The 17,788-nt window shown below is 43.9% G+C and overlaps 1 protein-coding gene across 1 annotated transcript; it reads left to right on the top strand.

Moving 5' to 3' along the window:
• Positions 1-3,098: 3,098 nt before the first annotated feature.
• Positions 3,099-4,978, top strand: LOC109744001 (cytochrome P450 89A2). Its single transcript, XM_020303094.4, has one exon. The coding sequence runs from the start codon at positions 3,274-3,276 to the stop codon at positions 4,801-4,803; it is 1,530 nt and encodes a 509-aa protein (XP_020158683.1). The 5' UTR covers positions 3,099-3,273; the 3' UTR covers positions 4,804-4,978.
• Positions 4,979-17,788: the final 12,810 nt, after the last annotated feature.

Below are 17,788 nucleotides of genomic sequence, written 5' to 3'. Positions count from 1 at the left end.
TCCCCCCGTGTATCGCCATTTCAGTTTTGAAAAAATCAAAAGAAAATGATAAAAACTTCAAAAAATAAAATCCTTCGAGAGGTAGTTATATTACTACATCTATTAGTTAGGAAAATTTGAAAACTTAAATTTGGACATGTTTTGCAAAATGTGTAGGGAAAATGTAAAACGGCTATAACTTTTGCATACGATGTTGGAAAAAAACATATAATATATCAAAAAAATTCAGCACGAAAATCCGCATCCGATTTTGACAATCTACGGCCTGTTTGCAATTTTTTAGAATCCTCAAATTCCAAAAGGAAAAAAAGATATGCTCAAATTTCTGTTTTTTTTATTTTGGTTAAATCTGGTCAAACTATGGTCAAACTAGTTATTCAAGAAGTATTAATGTTACTACATAATTATTCAAGAATATAGTGTTACTAAATAATTATTTCAATTTTTTGAATTTTGGTCAAATCTGGTCAAACTGTGGTCAAACTATGGTCAAACTTATTCAAGAAATATTAGTGTTACTAAATAATTACTGTTTTTTAGAATAATAGTTTCAAACTCAAACGGTGAAACGTGTGACCTAATGCTCAAGCTAAACTACTGAGGGTTAATAGGATTTACAACTTACATTTGTTAGGAAAACAACAAGTGCAGACTTGGAAAGTAGGGGGAATAGAACTCCGAAGTTAAGTGTGCTCAGGCTGGGGGAGTGAAAGGATGGGTGACCGGTCGGGAAGTTAGCTAATTTGGAATTAGTGATCCACATTTGACCAGTTAAGAAGGGTGATTAGAGACTAAATCATCAAATAATTCAGAAAATCAAAAATCGAAAAAAAAATCAATTTTTCCAAAATTTTCAAAAAAAAACCTTTAGTACCGGTTGGTAACACCAACCGGTACTAAAGGTCCCCCATACCACGGCGCGAGCTCACGCCACGTGGTGGGCCTTTAGTGACGGTTCGTGCCTAACCGGTACTAAAGGGGGGGCCTTTAGTCTCCACCTTTTAGTGCCGGTTGCAGAACCGGCACTAAAGGCCCTTACGAACCGGTAATAAAGCTCCATTTTCTACTAGTGGAGTACTTTTTTGCATCAATTGACAAGTTGAAGACAGCAACATATGAATATAAGACGTATGGGAGGATCAACCAGTTCCTTTTATTTTGACGTGCACGTACTAATCTATGAACGAATCGCCACTATATAAAGAGGTCACCATCATTTGTTATTTTACACACGGGTGAATTTGAGATTTTAGAAATTGTACATAGGCCTAGGCCATTCTGACACATATTGCGCGTGGTCGTCCAAGCCCTCAGCGTCGTGCTCGGGTTTAATTGAATATTGTTGTTCACATCTATTATAAAAGTTCATCGGGAGTACAAACCATATCGAACATAATAAAAATTACATTGAAATTCTAAGACCACCAAACGACCACTATTGCCGTCAGGACGAACCGCCAATGCGTCGTTGTCGCCGCTCCTCTACTGGAGCTGGCTTGATCTTGTCGATGGCAGACGAAAAGTCTTCGAGCATGTGCCCCTAAGGACCAACGTCCTGAAGCCGCAGTTGTCGCTGTAAAACCCTTGTATATATATGAAACACCTGACATCAAATATCGTCACATGACGAGAAAACCACTTCACTGCCCCGGAGACGACATGAATCTATGCCGGAGCTCCGTCGACTAGGTCCAGACAGACGAACTAGGAAGACAAACTCGAAGAACAAGCGTCGACATCTCCCGAGCGCCATGCCTGTGAGGACTACAAAACCTAACCTAAACTACTGACCGGAGGGAAACACCAGGATTCCCGTCCCCGCCACCAGACGCCGGAGCGGCAAACATCCGGGAGAAGAATCTACGGGCTGGCCGGTGAAGTCTAAAGGGTAGAGTTTGTCTGAACTGTCTAGCTAGGGTTAGGGGATGAACCAAGAGGAAGTATGAATATTATTGTTTTAACTGAATATGTATCACAGATTAAAAAAAAGATGTTTCACTACCAAGTGCGTGCCGGCCTATCTGTGTCCATGTGAAACGCGCTCCATATGCATTTGACAATCGCCGATTCGATGGGAGTTGCTCTTATTAGTTGGAAAAGCCTCGGCATAGCTGCTCCAAAAATTTCTCCAGCAGTTGCGTGGTTGCACGCTACATCATTTCGTAACCTAAATGATAACGCCCACACGTGTGGCACGAAGCAACATGGCCCGAACGCCTCCATTACCATTCATTTTGTCACATTAAAACAGATGACATCAGCGGGAATCTTTTTGATTTTCGGCTTAAAAATGTTTTATCGCCTAATTAAAAATCCAATTAAAAATCCGTTTTCATCATTAAATCCGTCTCGGCGAGATCTTCAAAAGTAGATCCCATGTTGATATGTTTCGACGTTTTTTTTTGCCAAAAATTGCTATGATATTTACACTGTAGTTGCCATAATGTTTACACTAAAATTGCCATGTGGCAATTTTAATTTATAGATCATGGCAATTTTAGTATTTTGACCATGGCAATTTCAGTTGACCATGGAAATTATTTTTTGTATGAACCATGACAATTTTAAGTGCATATATCATGACAATTTTATTTTATGGTCGTGGCAAGTCTAGTTTCTTAATTTCCGTTTTATGATATGTTAAAATTTACTTTTAAAGGTAGAAAAAAATAGCTGAAACATATCATGGCAAAGTTTAAATACCATGGCAATTCATGTGCAATAGACATGACAACTTTCAACCCCCCAAAAAAATGTCGTCGAAACATATTGATATAAGATGTAGTTTCAATGATCTCGTCACGATGGATTTAATGATGAAAACGGATCTTCAATCGGATTTATCATTCAAGACATAAAACGTTTTAAAAACTTGAATCCAAAAAGATTTTCACATACATGCATGCAGTGAAATTTGTGTGTTGTACGACGTGTGGGCGGGTATTGCTCCCATCACATGTGTGGGAGTTATCAGCGTCTTTTCGTAGTTAAGGTCAATTCTTTCCCGTAGATCTAGCATTATTGGCACGCCCGTGACCTCGGGTTGTTGATGAGTTTATTATTCCGCAGTTCGCGATGATATTTGCAATCTATGGTGGTCGACTAGTATTCTCTTCCAGATATCGACAAGAACTGAATGCGTCCAATGCGAGTATGCGACGACCAAATGCCCATACGCCAGCACTGGCAATAGGAAAGTAGCTAACTCGAACGATTGCACTGGAACAGTACAAGCTCGGTCAGAAGAAACTCAGAATAGCTTGAGCTGCAACCATGGAGCTCACGGCCTGGCCACCGCTCCTTTTGCTCATCACCCTCTCGCTCTCGCTCGCAGCTTCGCTCCTCTTCTTGCTCAGCAGCCGCCACGGCGTCGAGAAGAAGGCCACCGGTAAGGAGCTCCCCCCAGGCCCGCCGGCGCTGCTCTTCCTGGCCAAGTTCCTAGCGCTCCGGCAATCCATCTTCCACCTTGAGCCGCTCCTCCGCGAGCTGCACGACCGCTACGGCCCCGTCATCTCCATCCGCCTCTTCCGCGCGCTCATCTTCGTCTCCGACCGCCGCCTCGCCCACCGCGTCCTCGTCCAGGGCGGCTCCACCTTCGCCGACCGCCCGAGGCTCTTCGAGCCGGGCCTCCTCTTCACCTCCGGCTCCCGCAACATCAACGCCGCGCCCTACGGGCCTTACTGGCGCCTCGTCCGCCGCAACCTCGCCTCCGAAGCGCTGCACCCGGCCTGCGTCAGCCAGTTCGCGCCCGCGAGGCGGCGGATGCGCGACGTGCTCGTCCGCGACCTCCGCGCGCGCGGCGCCGGCGGCGACCCCGTCGAGGTGAGGACGCCGTTCCGGAACGCCATGTTCGACCTGCTGGTGTACATGAGCCTCGGCGCCAGGCTCGCCCCGGAGGTGCTCGACGAGATGCAGGAGATGCAGCTGTGGGTCGTCCGCACCATCACCGGCTTCCCCATCTTTTCCTTCTTCCCGGCGCTCACCAAGAGGCTCTTCCGCAAGCGATGGGAAGCGCACCTTGCCGTCCGCCGGAGGCAGGACGAGATCTTGCTCCCGCTGATCGAAGCAAGGCGCTCAGTTTCCGTGCCCCGCGGCGCCGATGACCCTCCGTGCTACGCCGACTCGCTCCTAGCGCTGCGCGTGGCCGACGAAGGCGGCCGCCCGCTCACGGACTCTGAGCTCGTCAGTCTCTGCTCCGAGTTCTTGAGCGGTGGCACGGACAGCACGGTGACCTCGCTGGAATGGATCATGGGGGAGCTGGTGAACCATCCGGACATGCAGGCCAAGGTCTACGAAGAGGTCAGGAGCAAGCCGGAGCTCAGCGAAGGCGACCTGCAGGGGATGCCGTACCTGAAGGCCGTCGTCCTCGAGGGGCTGCGGCTCCACCCGCCGGCTCACTTCCTCCTCCCTCACGGCGTACAGAGCGACACGGAAATCGGCGGCTACAGGGTCCCCAAGGGCGCGGAGGTCAACTTCCTGGTCGCCGAGTTCGGGCGCGACGAGACGGTGTGGGCGGCGGCGCGCGAGTTCCGACCGGAGCGGTTCCTGGACGGCGGCGAGGGGTGCGGCGTGGACATCACGGGGAGCAGGGAGATCAAGATGATGCCCTTCGGAGCGGGCCGCAGGATGTGCCCGGGATACACGCTCGCCATGCTGCACTTGGAGTTCTTCGTCGGGAGCCTCGTGAGGGAGCTGGAGTGGCTGCCGGCGGCGGACGGGGAGGAGGTGGACATGACCGAGGTGCTGGATTTCACCACACTCATGAATAATCCCCTCCGTGTTCGCGCCATCCCAAGGACTTGAAGCTACGTCTCATCCATGCTGCTCAGCGTCAGAGTCAACTCTGAACTCTTAAGAAAATAAAAATAAAAAAAAGTCCATGATGCGGTGTCTATAGTTAAATTCGAAAATTGTAATTACGCAACATATCTATATTGGATTTGCTATTCCTTAAACAACCAAATGGTTTTCTTTTTAACATGGGAAGGGGTCCAGAAAGTCCTGGAAGCTGCTTCATAAAACAAAAGTGTGTGGGGGAGCCTCTATTAATCAGGTGTCTGAAAAATGGATTGCGTCAATCACTTTTTACCACGACCACCAAATATTCATCCAACGGCCAGAACTGTATCGCGTTACTGCTCATCTTCTTCCTCCCCTTCCTTCTTTCTCGTGTAGCTGTTGGCCTACCCATGTCTAACCGCCTACCTCTGCCCCCCATGGTCGATGGCTATCGCTGGCCCGCCCTCCCCTCGAACTCCCCCCACTGTCGTGCTGGCCGTCGCCCGGCCATCCCTCCAAGCCCCGCCGAACAGACTCCGGCGATCCCCTGTACCCCTGGATCCCCCACCCCCTAAGATAGATAATAGGTCCATGTCTTCCCCTTAAGATAGATAATGGGGCCATGGCTTCCCCCTAAAATAGATAGTGCGGTTACTTGTTCTCCATCTATGTCTCTCCTTCTCCGGCGAGCTCGGGATGAACTAAGAAAAAGTGATCGATGCTTTGAAAAAATTCAGGTGCCTGATAAATAACAGAACCAAAATTTGTGCAGTTGAGGCAATTTCACCGGGCCTTGCCGGAGACGGGGTAATGTGTCGCCGCTGTTGAAGGAATTCGTGTTTGTAGGTTTGGGGTGCAGGTTGCCGATGCTAGAGTTCATGGCTGCAATTTAGAGGGAAGGCTAGGGCGATGACGGCATGACAAAGGTGACAACGCCAGATGGCCGCAGGTGGTGGTGTTCCGCCGGCGTAGGTTAAAAGAGAAAATTTTAAAATAAATCTTAAATGCATACTTCAAGACTGGTCTTGAAATCCCTGAAATTGGCCCACTGTTTTCTATAATCCGGGTCTATCCCGGCCCAGCTCGTTTGCGCCAGAGGGATTGCATATGTGGCAGAGAGAGGGGTGGGGGATGCCAGAAGCTGGACTGACTGTCCCTACACAAACCTATCAGGTTTTATAAACATAAACAAACAGAATAGAGAATTCCAAAATACTTGGATGAAATGGCAAACAGGTGCACATCGGCATGTAGCAGTAGATGCGCTTGGAATAAACTGTAAGACAAGAGATAAGGGCATCTCCAATGGCGACCTGTAAATTTGCTCCTACATCGTCCACGAACAGGGGACCAGTCCGCGGACGCGGGTGCAAGAGGCCGTCATCCAGCGCTGCCTGCATACATCTCAAACACTCTTTCAACAAACAAGATGAAATTCATCCAAACACAATAGATTTCATACAAAACAGACGAAAACGATTACATTTAGACATATTTTAACTAAAAACGATACTGGGCTAAGATAATACTACTCTACAGTCAGCGCCGGTGGATATCCATTCCGACGACATGGATACCCTTGATGCCCGCCGCGGCGGATCTTCATGGTCGTCCTCGTGTCTGGCAGTCGTGAGCCCCCGGAGGGATATGCTTCAGCGCAAAGGGCGGCTTGCTTCCCCATCGCTCATTGGAGTGGAACCGTCGGCCGATGCTTCAGTCGGAGGGGAAGGGCCCCTATGCTGCACGGATCAAAGTTGGTTTTTGAATAAGGGGACGACGATGCCCTGCCAGAGGGCAAGAAACCGGCTATCTACGTCGGGGTCACCTCGGCGGTGGCCTTCATGGGACCCAAGCGGCGGCGACCTCCCGTGTTCTACTTCTCTTCGATGATGGCGGCGGACACGATCGCGTTGGCCACCGACTCGTCGATCTCCACGCAGCCGGCTTTTTTCTCTGCCGGCTGGGTGCGTGTTCAACCAGGCGTGCAGTGGGCGGCGCCCTCGGCCGATGCGCCGATTCAATGGTGGAGGCAGTGAGAAGTCGCGTTCGCCCTGAGCCGTCTTTAATGTGGAGCGGCCGCTCTACAACGACGTGAATGTGGGCAGCTGGTTCCGGACGGAAATGCGCTCGGCCTAGGGAGGAGGGGGTTTGAATGAGGGCCAGGACGGTCAGGCGGGCGTGGGTGCTGTCCGAATGCCAGCAATGCCCCCCACATTTGTTTTTAATTTGCGGGAGAAAGTACATCAGGACCGCCCTGCGGACCGATACATACTAGTGTTGGATGACACAACACATCCCGACCGCGCGGTCCGGATAAAGGCGGTAGGTTTGAGGTCGCCGTTAGAGATGCCCTAAGGTACGTTTTCGGCGGGTGAACTGAGTCGCTTCTTCACTGCGTGCATGGCAATTTAATTATGGGTTTAATTGATGCCACACGAGAAAAATATGTCCTTGCAAGAAGTGTCCTTCTAGAGGCTGTTTGAGCGTCCCTGTTTGAGCCAAAACTGAAAGCAAAGCTTTTTGTGAATTTGTGGTCATTCGCTGGCCGTAGCTTTCCACGGATGTTCATCGTTGTGCTGACCGTACAGCCGGAACGATGTACAATCTCTTGAGGTTCTGATCATCCTTTTGAATGTTTCTGCTGTCAGGTCAACTTATACTCCACTAGTTAACCCTGCTAAGTTACTTTCAAATTATGGTTGTTTTGCCTTATTACGAAAAAATTGGCCTCTGTGACACATATTATGCTGATATATAACACTCAAAGTGATTGGTTATTTGATAAGGATGGTAGCGCATGCTGCTCCATTTTTCGTGTGGCAGATTTTTTTTTCATGGCATGGTTATATGCTTAATGATCCTGCACCATCTATCTCACTTTTTCACTTTTCTGCCATCATCTATGCTGTGTACTTCATGCCTAGTTGAGTGTGCAACTTTGATTCTTCAGACTTGTTAATGACGGCTATAAATACCTAACCTGAAGTGTACATACTTTGGTTTCTCTTAACTCCACCCGAAGGGAGCCCTACGGGTCAACAGCTCCGACCACGACAGGATCTAGCACAAGTGCAAGTATTTTTCTTTTCGGCACAGTGTTTTCTTCAGGTATGGCCCAAACAACCGGTTTCTGAAAAATCTATAAAAAAAAACATTTTTTTGTCGAAAAGAATTCAAACGAATTTTGACTTATATAGTTTCTTATAAAAATATATTCAAATTCTAACCTATTTCATATATGAACTTGTTGCGTGCTCTCTGGTGGTCAGTTTGGTATGAACCGATTTGGTGGTTGGAGATGCCCCTCCACCATCATGGCGTTGAACTGTGCGTACGCCTACTCCATGATGAAGTCGGCAGGGACCGGCGTCGGCGGCGGCACAGAGTCATCTTCAGACTCCGTGTTCATCATGGGGTCATCATCATTGGAGACCTTCCGTGAGCTGGCCGGCATGCCGGCCTCTATTCGCCTGGAACGGTCGCTCCGGCAGGCGGCCGCAAGGGTGGCTGATACGTCTCCAACGTATCTATAATTTTTGATTGTTCCATGCTATTATATATTCTATTTTGGATGTTTAATAGGCTTTATTATACATTTTTATATTATTTTTGGGACTAACCTATTAACCCAAGGCCCGGCGCAAATTGCTGTTTTTTTGCCTATTTCAGTGTTTCGCAGAAAAGGAATATTAAACGGAGTCCAAACGGAATGAAACCTTCGGGAGCGTGATTTTTGAAACAAACGTAATCCAGAGGACTTGGAGTGGACGTCAAGAAACGAACGAGGAGGCCACGAGGCAGGGAGGCGCGCTTGCCCCCCTGGGCGCGCCCCCCACCCTCGTGGGCCTCTCGTAGCTCCACCAACCTACTTCTTCCTCCTATATATACCTACGTACCCTGAAAACATCCAGGAGCACCACGAAACCCTATTTCCACCGCCGCAACCTTCTGTACCCGTGAGATCCCATCTTGGGGCCTTTTCCGGCGCTCCGCCGGAGGGGGAATCGATCACGGAGGGCTTCTACATCAATACCATAGCCTCTCCGATGATGTGTGAGTAGTTTACCTCAAACCTTCGGGTCCATAGTTATTAGCTAGATGGCTTCTTCTCTCTCATTGGATCTCAATACAAAGTTCTCCTCGATCTTCTTGGAGATCTATTCGATGTAACTCTTTTTGCGGTGTGTTTGTCGAAATCCGATGAATTGTGGGTTTATGATCAAGATTATCTATGAACAATATTTGAATCTTCTCTGAATTATTTTATGTATGATTGGTTATCTTTGCAAGTCTTTTCGAATTATCAGTTTGGTTTGACCTACAAGATTGATCTTTCTTACAATGGGAGAAGTGCTTAGCTTTGGGTTCAATCTTGCGTTGCTCGATCCCAGTGACAGAAGGGGAAACGACACGTATTGTATTGTCGCCATTGAGGATAAAAAGATGGGGTTTATCCCTCTACATCATGTCATCTTGCCTAATGTGTTACTCTGTTCTTATGAACTTAATACTCTAGATGCATGTTGGATAGCGGTCGATGTGTGGAGTAATAGTAGTAGATGCAGGTAGGAGTCGGTCTACTTGTTGCGGACGTGATGCCTATATACATGATCATGCCTAGATATTCTCATAATTATGTACTTTTCTATCAATTGCTCGACAGTAATTGTTTCACCCACCGTAATACTTATGCTATCTTGAGAGAAGCCACTAGTGAAACCTATGGCCCCCGGGTCTATTTTTCATCATATTAATCTCCCTTCAACTAGCTATTTATAGTGTCGTTTATTTTGCTATCTTTACTTTTAATCTTTATCATAAAAATACCAAAAATATTATCTTATCATCTCTATCAGATCTCACTTTTGCAAGTGGCCGTAAGGGATTGACAACCCCCTTTATCGCGTTGGTTGCAAGGTTCTTATTTGTTTGTGTAGGTACGAGGGACTTGCGTGTGGCCTCCTACTGGATTGATACCTTGGTTCTCAAAAACTGAGGGAAATACTTACGCTACTTTGCTGCATCACCCTTTCCTCTTCAAGGGAAAACCAATGCATGCTCAAGAGGTAGCAAGAACGATTTCTGGCGCCGTTGCCGGGGAGTCTACGCACAAGTCAAGACATACCAAGTACCCATCACAAACTCTTATCCCTCGCATTACATTATTTGCCATTTGCCTCTCGTTTTCCTCTCCCCCACTTCACCCTTGCCGTTTTATTCGCCCTCTTTTTCCGTTCGCCTCTTTTTCGCTTGCTTCTTGTGTGTTCGTTCTCTGTGTTGCCGTCATGTCTGAAACTGGGGAGTTTATCGTTGATAAGGATAATAATATGGAAAACTTTGATGTTTTTGATGATCATCTTGAAGATCCTACTATTTTACACACTAAAAAGTTTCGGATTGGTAGCGGTAATATTATTGGGAAAGGAGTTATTCAAGATTTCTTTACTTGTGTCGGTGCCCTGCCCTCTATGTGTGGGTCTATTCTTCATAGAACTAGTAGTCTTGCGGATGCTATATCCTTGCTCGTAGTCGAACTTGAAAGACAATTAATCCATCTGCATCCTTGCATACAAAGGATTTTTCTAGAGTTTTCCAATATCGAGCATTCTTCTGTTAAGCGAGCGGCTACTATTTTTTTGGCACATGAGTTCAAATTTATAATGAAAGAGGCCAATGAAATTTTTGCGCGTTATAGGGTGGACGTTGGTCGTCCTCCCATAGAAGCTATCATTTTTAATCAAGAAGACTTAATGCGTTTACGATCTTTAGATCATGTTGCTTACAATGAAAACCTTACAAAAAAGGTTCCTACCGATGTTCTAGTTGATAGAATTTCTGAACTCAATGATGACTTTGCTATTCAGAACAACGGGTTAGGTTTTCTCTTGAACAAAGGCTCATGACTTATTTCAAAAGAATGCTTATAATGATGAATTGGTTGTGCAATATAAGGGGCCAAAGGAGGAACCCATACCTCCCGAGCTTGATCTTGGGGACTTTTGTCCCATTAAATTTAGCCCTTTTGATTACTTTTGCTTACCACAAAGAAAACTTGCTGCTGGACGTAGGGAATATGAGATGAGTTTTCGTGATTTACCTTACATTATTATGGCAATACCTAGATCTATCCTTGCCTTTATGCCTAGCTAGGGGCGTTAAACGATAGCGCTTGTTGGGAGGCAACCCAATTTTATTTTTGTTTCTTGCTTTTTGGTTCTGTTTAGTAATAAATTTTTGATCTAGCCTCTGGTTAGATGTGGTTTTATGTTTTAATTAGTGTTTGTGCCAAGTAAAACCTATAGGATCTTCTTGGATGATAGTTATTTGATCTTGTTGAAAAACTCAGAAACTTTCTTCTCACGAAAACAATTTTTAAAAATCACCAGAACATGATAAAATACTGATTCCAATTGCAGTAGATCAATAAACAAATTATCAAGTTCGTCCTATTTTGGTAGATTTTTCTGAGTTACAGAAGTTTGCGTTAGATATAGATTACTACAGACTGTTCTGTTTTTGACAGATTCTGTTTTTCGTGTGTTGTTTGCTTATTTTGATGAATCTATGGCTAGTATCAGAGGTTATGAACCATAGAGAAGTTAGAATACAGTAGTTTAACATCAATATTAATAAAGAATGAGTTCATTTGAGTACCTTGAAGTGGTGTTTTGTTTTCTTTCGCTAACAAGGAGTGGCAAGAGCCTAAGCTTGGGGATGCCCAAGGCACCCCCAAGTTAAAATCCAAGGACAACCAAAAAGCCTAAGCTTGGGGATGCCCCGGAAGGCATCCCCTCTTTTGTCTTCGTCCATCGGTAACTTTACTTGGATCTATATTTTTATTCACCACATGATATGTGTTTTGCTTGGAGCGTCTTGTATGATTTGAGTCTTCGCTTTTTAGTTCACCACAATCATCCTTGCTGTACACACCTGATAACCCACAAGTATAGGGGATCAATTGTAGCCTCTTTCGATAAGTAAGAGTGTCGAACCCAACGAGGAGCTAAAGGTAGAACAAATATTCCCTCAAGTTCTATCGACCACCGATACAACTCTACGCACGCTTGACGTTCGCTTTACCTAGAACAAGTATGAAACTAGAAGTACTTTGTAGGTGTTTTCGGATAGGTTTGCAAGAATATAAAGAGCACATAAATAAAAAGTAGGGGCTGTTTAGATAAAGACACAATAAAGTAAATTTAGCGAGTGTGGAAAAGTGGTGGTAGGAGTTGCGAAAATGTCCCTAAGCAATTGACTACTTTACTAGACCGATAGCAAGTTTTATGTGGGAGAGGCCACTGCTAGCATGTCATCCCTGACTTGGAATTCTATGCACTTATGATTGGAACTATTAGCAAGCATCCGCAACTACTAATGTTCATTAAGGTAAAACCCAACCATAGCATTAAGTTATATTGGTCCCCCTTCATTCCCGTATGCATCAATTTCTATGCTAGGTTGAAGCTTCTGTCACTCTTGCCCTCCAATACATAGTCCTATCAACATACAACTAACCCTATGGTGTGATCCACGCGCGCGCTCATATGTGGGCACCAAAGGATAGCAACATAACCACAAGCAAATTAAATCAATCATAGCAATTCATCAACCACCAATAGGACAACGAAAATCTACTCAGACATCATAGGATGGCAACACATCATTGGATAATAATATGAAGCATAAAGCACCATGTTCAAGTAGAGGGTACAGCGGGTTGCGGGAGAGTGGACCGCTGTAGATAGAGGGGGGAAGATGATGGAGATGTAGGTGAAGATGGCGTAGGTGTTGGTGAAGATCGCGGTGATGATGATGGCCCCAGCGGCGTTCCGGCGCCACCGGAAGCAAGGGGGAGAGAGCCCCCTCCTTCTTCTTCTTCCTTGACCTTCTCCCTAGGTGGGAGAAGGGTTTCCCCTCTGGTCCATGGTCTCCATGGCGTGGCAGGGGCGAGAGCCCCTCCGAGATTGGATCTGTCTCTCTATATCTCTCTGTTTCTGCGCTCTCCTCTGTTGCCCTTTCACCGTTTCGTATATATATGGAGATCCGTAACTCCGATTGGACTGAAACCTTCGCCGTGATTTCCCCCCAAAAATTAGCTTTCTTGCGGCCGAAGAAGGGCGTCAACCGCCTTACGGGGTGCCCACGAGGGTCCAGGGCGCGCCCCCTGCCTCGTGGCCCCCTCGGGCACTGTGATTTTACTTCCCAAAAATCATAAATATTCCAAAATAATTCTCCGTCCGTTTTTATCCCGTTTGGACTCCGTTTGATATTGGGTTTCTGCGAAACATAAAACATGCAACAAACAGGAACTGGCACTGGGCACTGGATCAATATGTTAGTCCCAAAAATAATATAAAAAGTTGTCAAAAGTATATGAAAGTTGTAGAATATTGGCATGGAACAATCAAAAATTATAGATACGACAGAGACGTATCAGCATCCCCAAGCTTAATTCCTGCTCGTCCTCGAGTAGGTAAATGATAAAAAAAGATAATTTTTTATGTGGAATTCTACCTAGCATAATCTTGATCATGTATCTAATCATGGCATGAATATTAAGACACGAGTGATTCAAAGCAATAGTCTATCATTTGACATAAAAACAATAATACTTCAAGCCTACTAATAAAGCAATCATGTCTTTTCAAAATAACATGGCCAAAGAAAGTTATCCCTACAAAATCATGTAGTCTGGCTATGCTCCATCTTCACCACACAAAATATTCACATCATGCACAACCCCGATGACAAGCCGAGCAATTGGTTCATACTTTTTAACGCGCTTCAGCTTTTTCAACCCTCACGCAATACATGAGCGCAAGCCATGGACATAGCACTATAGGTGGAATAGAATATGATGATGGGGGTTATGTGGAGAAGACAAAAAAAAGAGAAAGTTTCACATTGACGCGGCTAATCAACGGGCTATGGAGATGCCCATCAATTGATGTCAATGTGAGGAGTAGGGATTGCCATCCAACGGATGCACTAGAGCTATAAGTATATGAAAGCTCAAACTGAAACTAAGTGGGCGTGCATCCAACTTGCTTGCTCAAGAAGACCTAGGGCATTTAAGGAATCCCATCGTTGGAATATACAAGCCAGGTTCTATAATGAAAATTCCCACTAGTATATGAAAGTGATAACTCAATAGACTCTCTATATGAAGAACATGGTGCTACTTTGAAGCACAAGTGTGGTAAAAGGATAGTAACATTGCCCCTTCTCTCTTTTTCTCTCATTTTTTCTTCTTTTTTTCTTTTTTTTGGGCCTTCTCTTTTTTTGGCCTTTCTCTTTTTTTTCATCCAGAGTCTCATCCTGACTTGTGGGGGAATCATAGTCTCCATCATCCTTTCCTCACTGGGGCAATGCTCTAATAATGACGATCATCACACTTTTATTTACTTACAACTCAATACTACAACTCGATACTAGAACAAAGATATGACTCTATATGAATGCCTCCGACGGTGTACCGGGATGTGCAGTGATCTAGTGTAGCAATGACATCAAAAAACGGACAAGCCATGAAAACATCATGCTAGTTATCTTACGATCATGCAAAGCAATATGACAATAAATGCTCAAGTCATGTATATGATGATGATGAAAGTTGCATGGCAATATATCTCGGAATGGCTATGGAAATGCCATGATAGGTAGGTATGGTGGCTGTTTTGAGGAAGATATAATGAGGCTTATGTGTGATAGAGTGTATCGTATCACGGGGTTTGGATGCACCGGTGAAGTTTGCACCAACTCTCGAGGTGAGAAAGGGCAATGCACGGTACCGAAGAGGCTAGCAATGATGGAAGGGTGAGAGTGCGTATAATCCATGGACTCAACATTAGTCATAAAGAACTCACATACTTATTGCAAAAGTTTATTAGCCCTCGAAGCAAAGTACTACTACGCATGCCCCTAGGGGGATAGATTGGTAGGAAAAGACCATCGCTCGTCCCCGACCGCCACTCATAAGGAAGACAATCAATAAATACCTCATGCTCCAACTTCGTTACATAATGGTTCACCATACGTGCATGCTACGAGAATGACAAACTTCAACACAAGTATTTCTACAATCCACAACTACCCACTAGCATGACTCTAATATCACCATCTTTATATCGCAAAACTATTGCAAGGAATCAAACATATCATATTCAGTGATCTACAAGTTTTATGTAGGATTTTATGACTAACCATGTGAATGACCAGTTCCTGTCATCTCTCTAAATAGATATAAGTGAAGCAAGAGAGTTTAATTATTTCTACAAAAGATATGCCCACGCTCTAACAAATATAAGTGAAGCAAAAGAGCATTCTACAAATGGCGGTTTTCTATGTGAAGAGAAACAGGCAATCCAAACTTCAAATGATATAAGTGAAGCACATGAAGCATTCTATAAAGCCATACTCAAAGAATATAAGTGAAGTGCAATGAGCATTTTATAAGTCAACCATGGACTATCTCATACCAGCATGGTGCATAAAAGAAAAGTGAAAACTAAATGCAAAAGACACTCCAAGATTTGCACATATCGCATGAACGAAACGAATCCGAAAACATACCGATACTTGTTGAAGAAAGAGGGGATGCCTTCCGGGGCATCCCCAAGCTTAGACGCTTGAGTCTCCTTGAATATTTACTTGGGGTGCCTCGGGCATCCCCAAGCTTGAGCTCTTGCCTCTCTTCCTTCTTCTCACATCGAGACCTTCTCGATCATCGAACACTTCATCCACACAAAACTTCAACAAAAAACTCGGTAAGATCCGTTAGTATAATAAAGCAAATCACTACTCTAAGTACTGTTGCAAACCAATTCATATTTTGTTTTTGCATTATATCTACTGTAATATAACTTTTCCATGGCTTAATCCACTGATAGGAATTGATAGGTTCATCAAAACAAGCAAACTATGCATCAAAAACAGAATCTGTCTAAAACAGAACAGTCTGTAATAATCTGAACATTCACCATACTTCTGATACTTGAAAAATTCTGCCAAAATTAGGAAAAATAAAAAATTTGTATAGAAAGATATTGCAAAAAATTTCAGAACCATTTGACGTTCCAGTAAAAAATGTAAAATCGAGCACTACAGCCAAAGTTTCTGTTCTGCACCGCACAAACCAACAAGCATTGTAAACATCCTAAAGGCAAACCTTGGCACATTATTTTTATTTCTAAACTTTATAAAAGCACACAACAGAAATAAATGACTCTCTAAAACTTCCGGATTGTCTCCCTGGCAGCGCTTTCTTTAAATCCATTAAGCTAGGCATATGGTGCTCAAGTAATGAATCCACCCGAATCCCAAGGTATATCAAAGCCAATTTTAATTAGCAATGATTTGGCATTTAATAGTGAGCACAAAGTAACATATATCATGTAGTGACAAAGTCTAACTCTCTTCCTATGCATCGGCATGTCATAGAAGAACAATTCATGCACACATAGTAAAGGCCAATGCATAGTATAAACAGTTTCTTGCAATTTTACCATGTTGGAAACATAGAGAGGTGGAGATGTAGTTCCTCTCTCATAATAATTGCAAGTAGGAGCAGAAAGCACATGCATATTATATTCATCAAAATCATCATGTGCAACGGTAAAAGGCAACCCATCAATATAATCCTTAATAAGAGCAAACTTCTCCGATATAGTGTAGTTTGGAGAATTCAAAAAGATAATAGGACTATCATGTGTGGGTGCAATAGCAACAATTTCATGTTTAAGATAAGGAACTATAGCAAGTTCATCTCCATAAGCATAATTCATATTGGCATCTTGGCCACAAGCATAGCAAGCATCATCAAAAAGGGATATTTCAAGAGAATCAACGGGATCATAATAGTTATCATAGCAATCATCCTTCGATAAGTACGAAGGGAAATTAAACAATGTATGAGTTGAAGAGTTACTCTCATTAGAAGGTGGGCACGGGTAGCTAATACGCTCTTCCTCCTTTTGTTATTCGCTCTCCTCATCACCTTTTTCATCCAATGAGCCCACAGTTTCATCAATTTCTTCTTCCATAGTTTCCTGCAAAATATTAGTCTCTTCTTGGACAGCGGAGACTTTCTCAATAAGTGCATCAATATAGGAATTATATTCATAATTATCATAGCAATATTTCAATATAGCAAAATTTTCAGGCCTATAAACATCATCATCAAAAGCTTCATACTTTTCAAACAAAGATTCAATTTCATAAGCACCCTTAAAAGCAACAAATTCTTCTATTTGTTCCACATCATAGTAATCATATATACCTCTAGCATAAGAAGCCAAGGTTTCATTATCATTAAATTCGCATGAAAAGGGAAGGTGTGGAGACTTCATCCTAGAGCAACAAGTATAATCATATCTCAAGCATAGTTGCCTAGCATAGCACTTCAACATATAAATTTGATCCCATAATAGTTTCCCTTTTTGAGTCAATCGATAATCCCTAAAGTATTCACGTTGATCCAACGTGTCTCCCATTACATAATTGAATGGGGTTTTCTCTGGATTATCAAAGTAGTACATAATATCTGTCACATAACGAGCATCGAGGGTTTTAGGAGGTTCCCCATCTCCATGAGTAGCAAGTACACCTTTTTTTTGGTATTTCATGTTCCATATCCATAACTAAAGATAAAGAACAACTAAGAACAACAAATAAATAATTACTTAGTGATAAAGCAAACAAGCACGCACGAGAATATTCACCCCACGCTATTGCTCCCCGGCAACGGTGCTAGAAAAAGGTCTTGATAACCCACAAGTATAGGGGATCAATTGTAGCCTCTTTCGATAAGTAAGAGTGTCGAACCCAACGAGGAGCTAAAGGTAGAACAAATATTCCCTCAAGTTCTATCGACCACCGATACAACTCTACGCACGCTTGACGTTCGCTTTACCTAGAACAAGTATGAAACTAGAAGTACTTTGTAGGTGTTTTCGGATAGGTTTGCAAGAATATAAAGAGCACGTAAATAAAAAGTAGGGGATGTTTAGAT

Source organism: Aegilops tauschii, chromosome 1 (assembly GCF_002575655.3).
Source record: "Aegilops tauschii subsp. strangulata cultivar AL8/78 chromosome 1, Aet v6.0, whole genome shotgun sequence".
Classification (NCBI taxonomy): domain Eukaryota; kingdom Viridiplantae; phylum Streptophyta; class Magnoliopsida; order Poales; family Poaceae; genus Aegilops; species Aegilops tauschii.
This window is presented reverse-complemented; position numbering and strand designations above follow the sequence as displayed.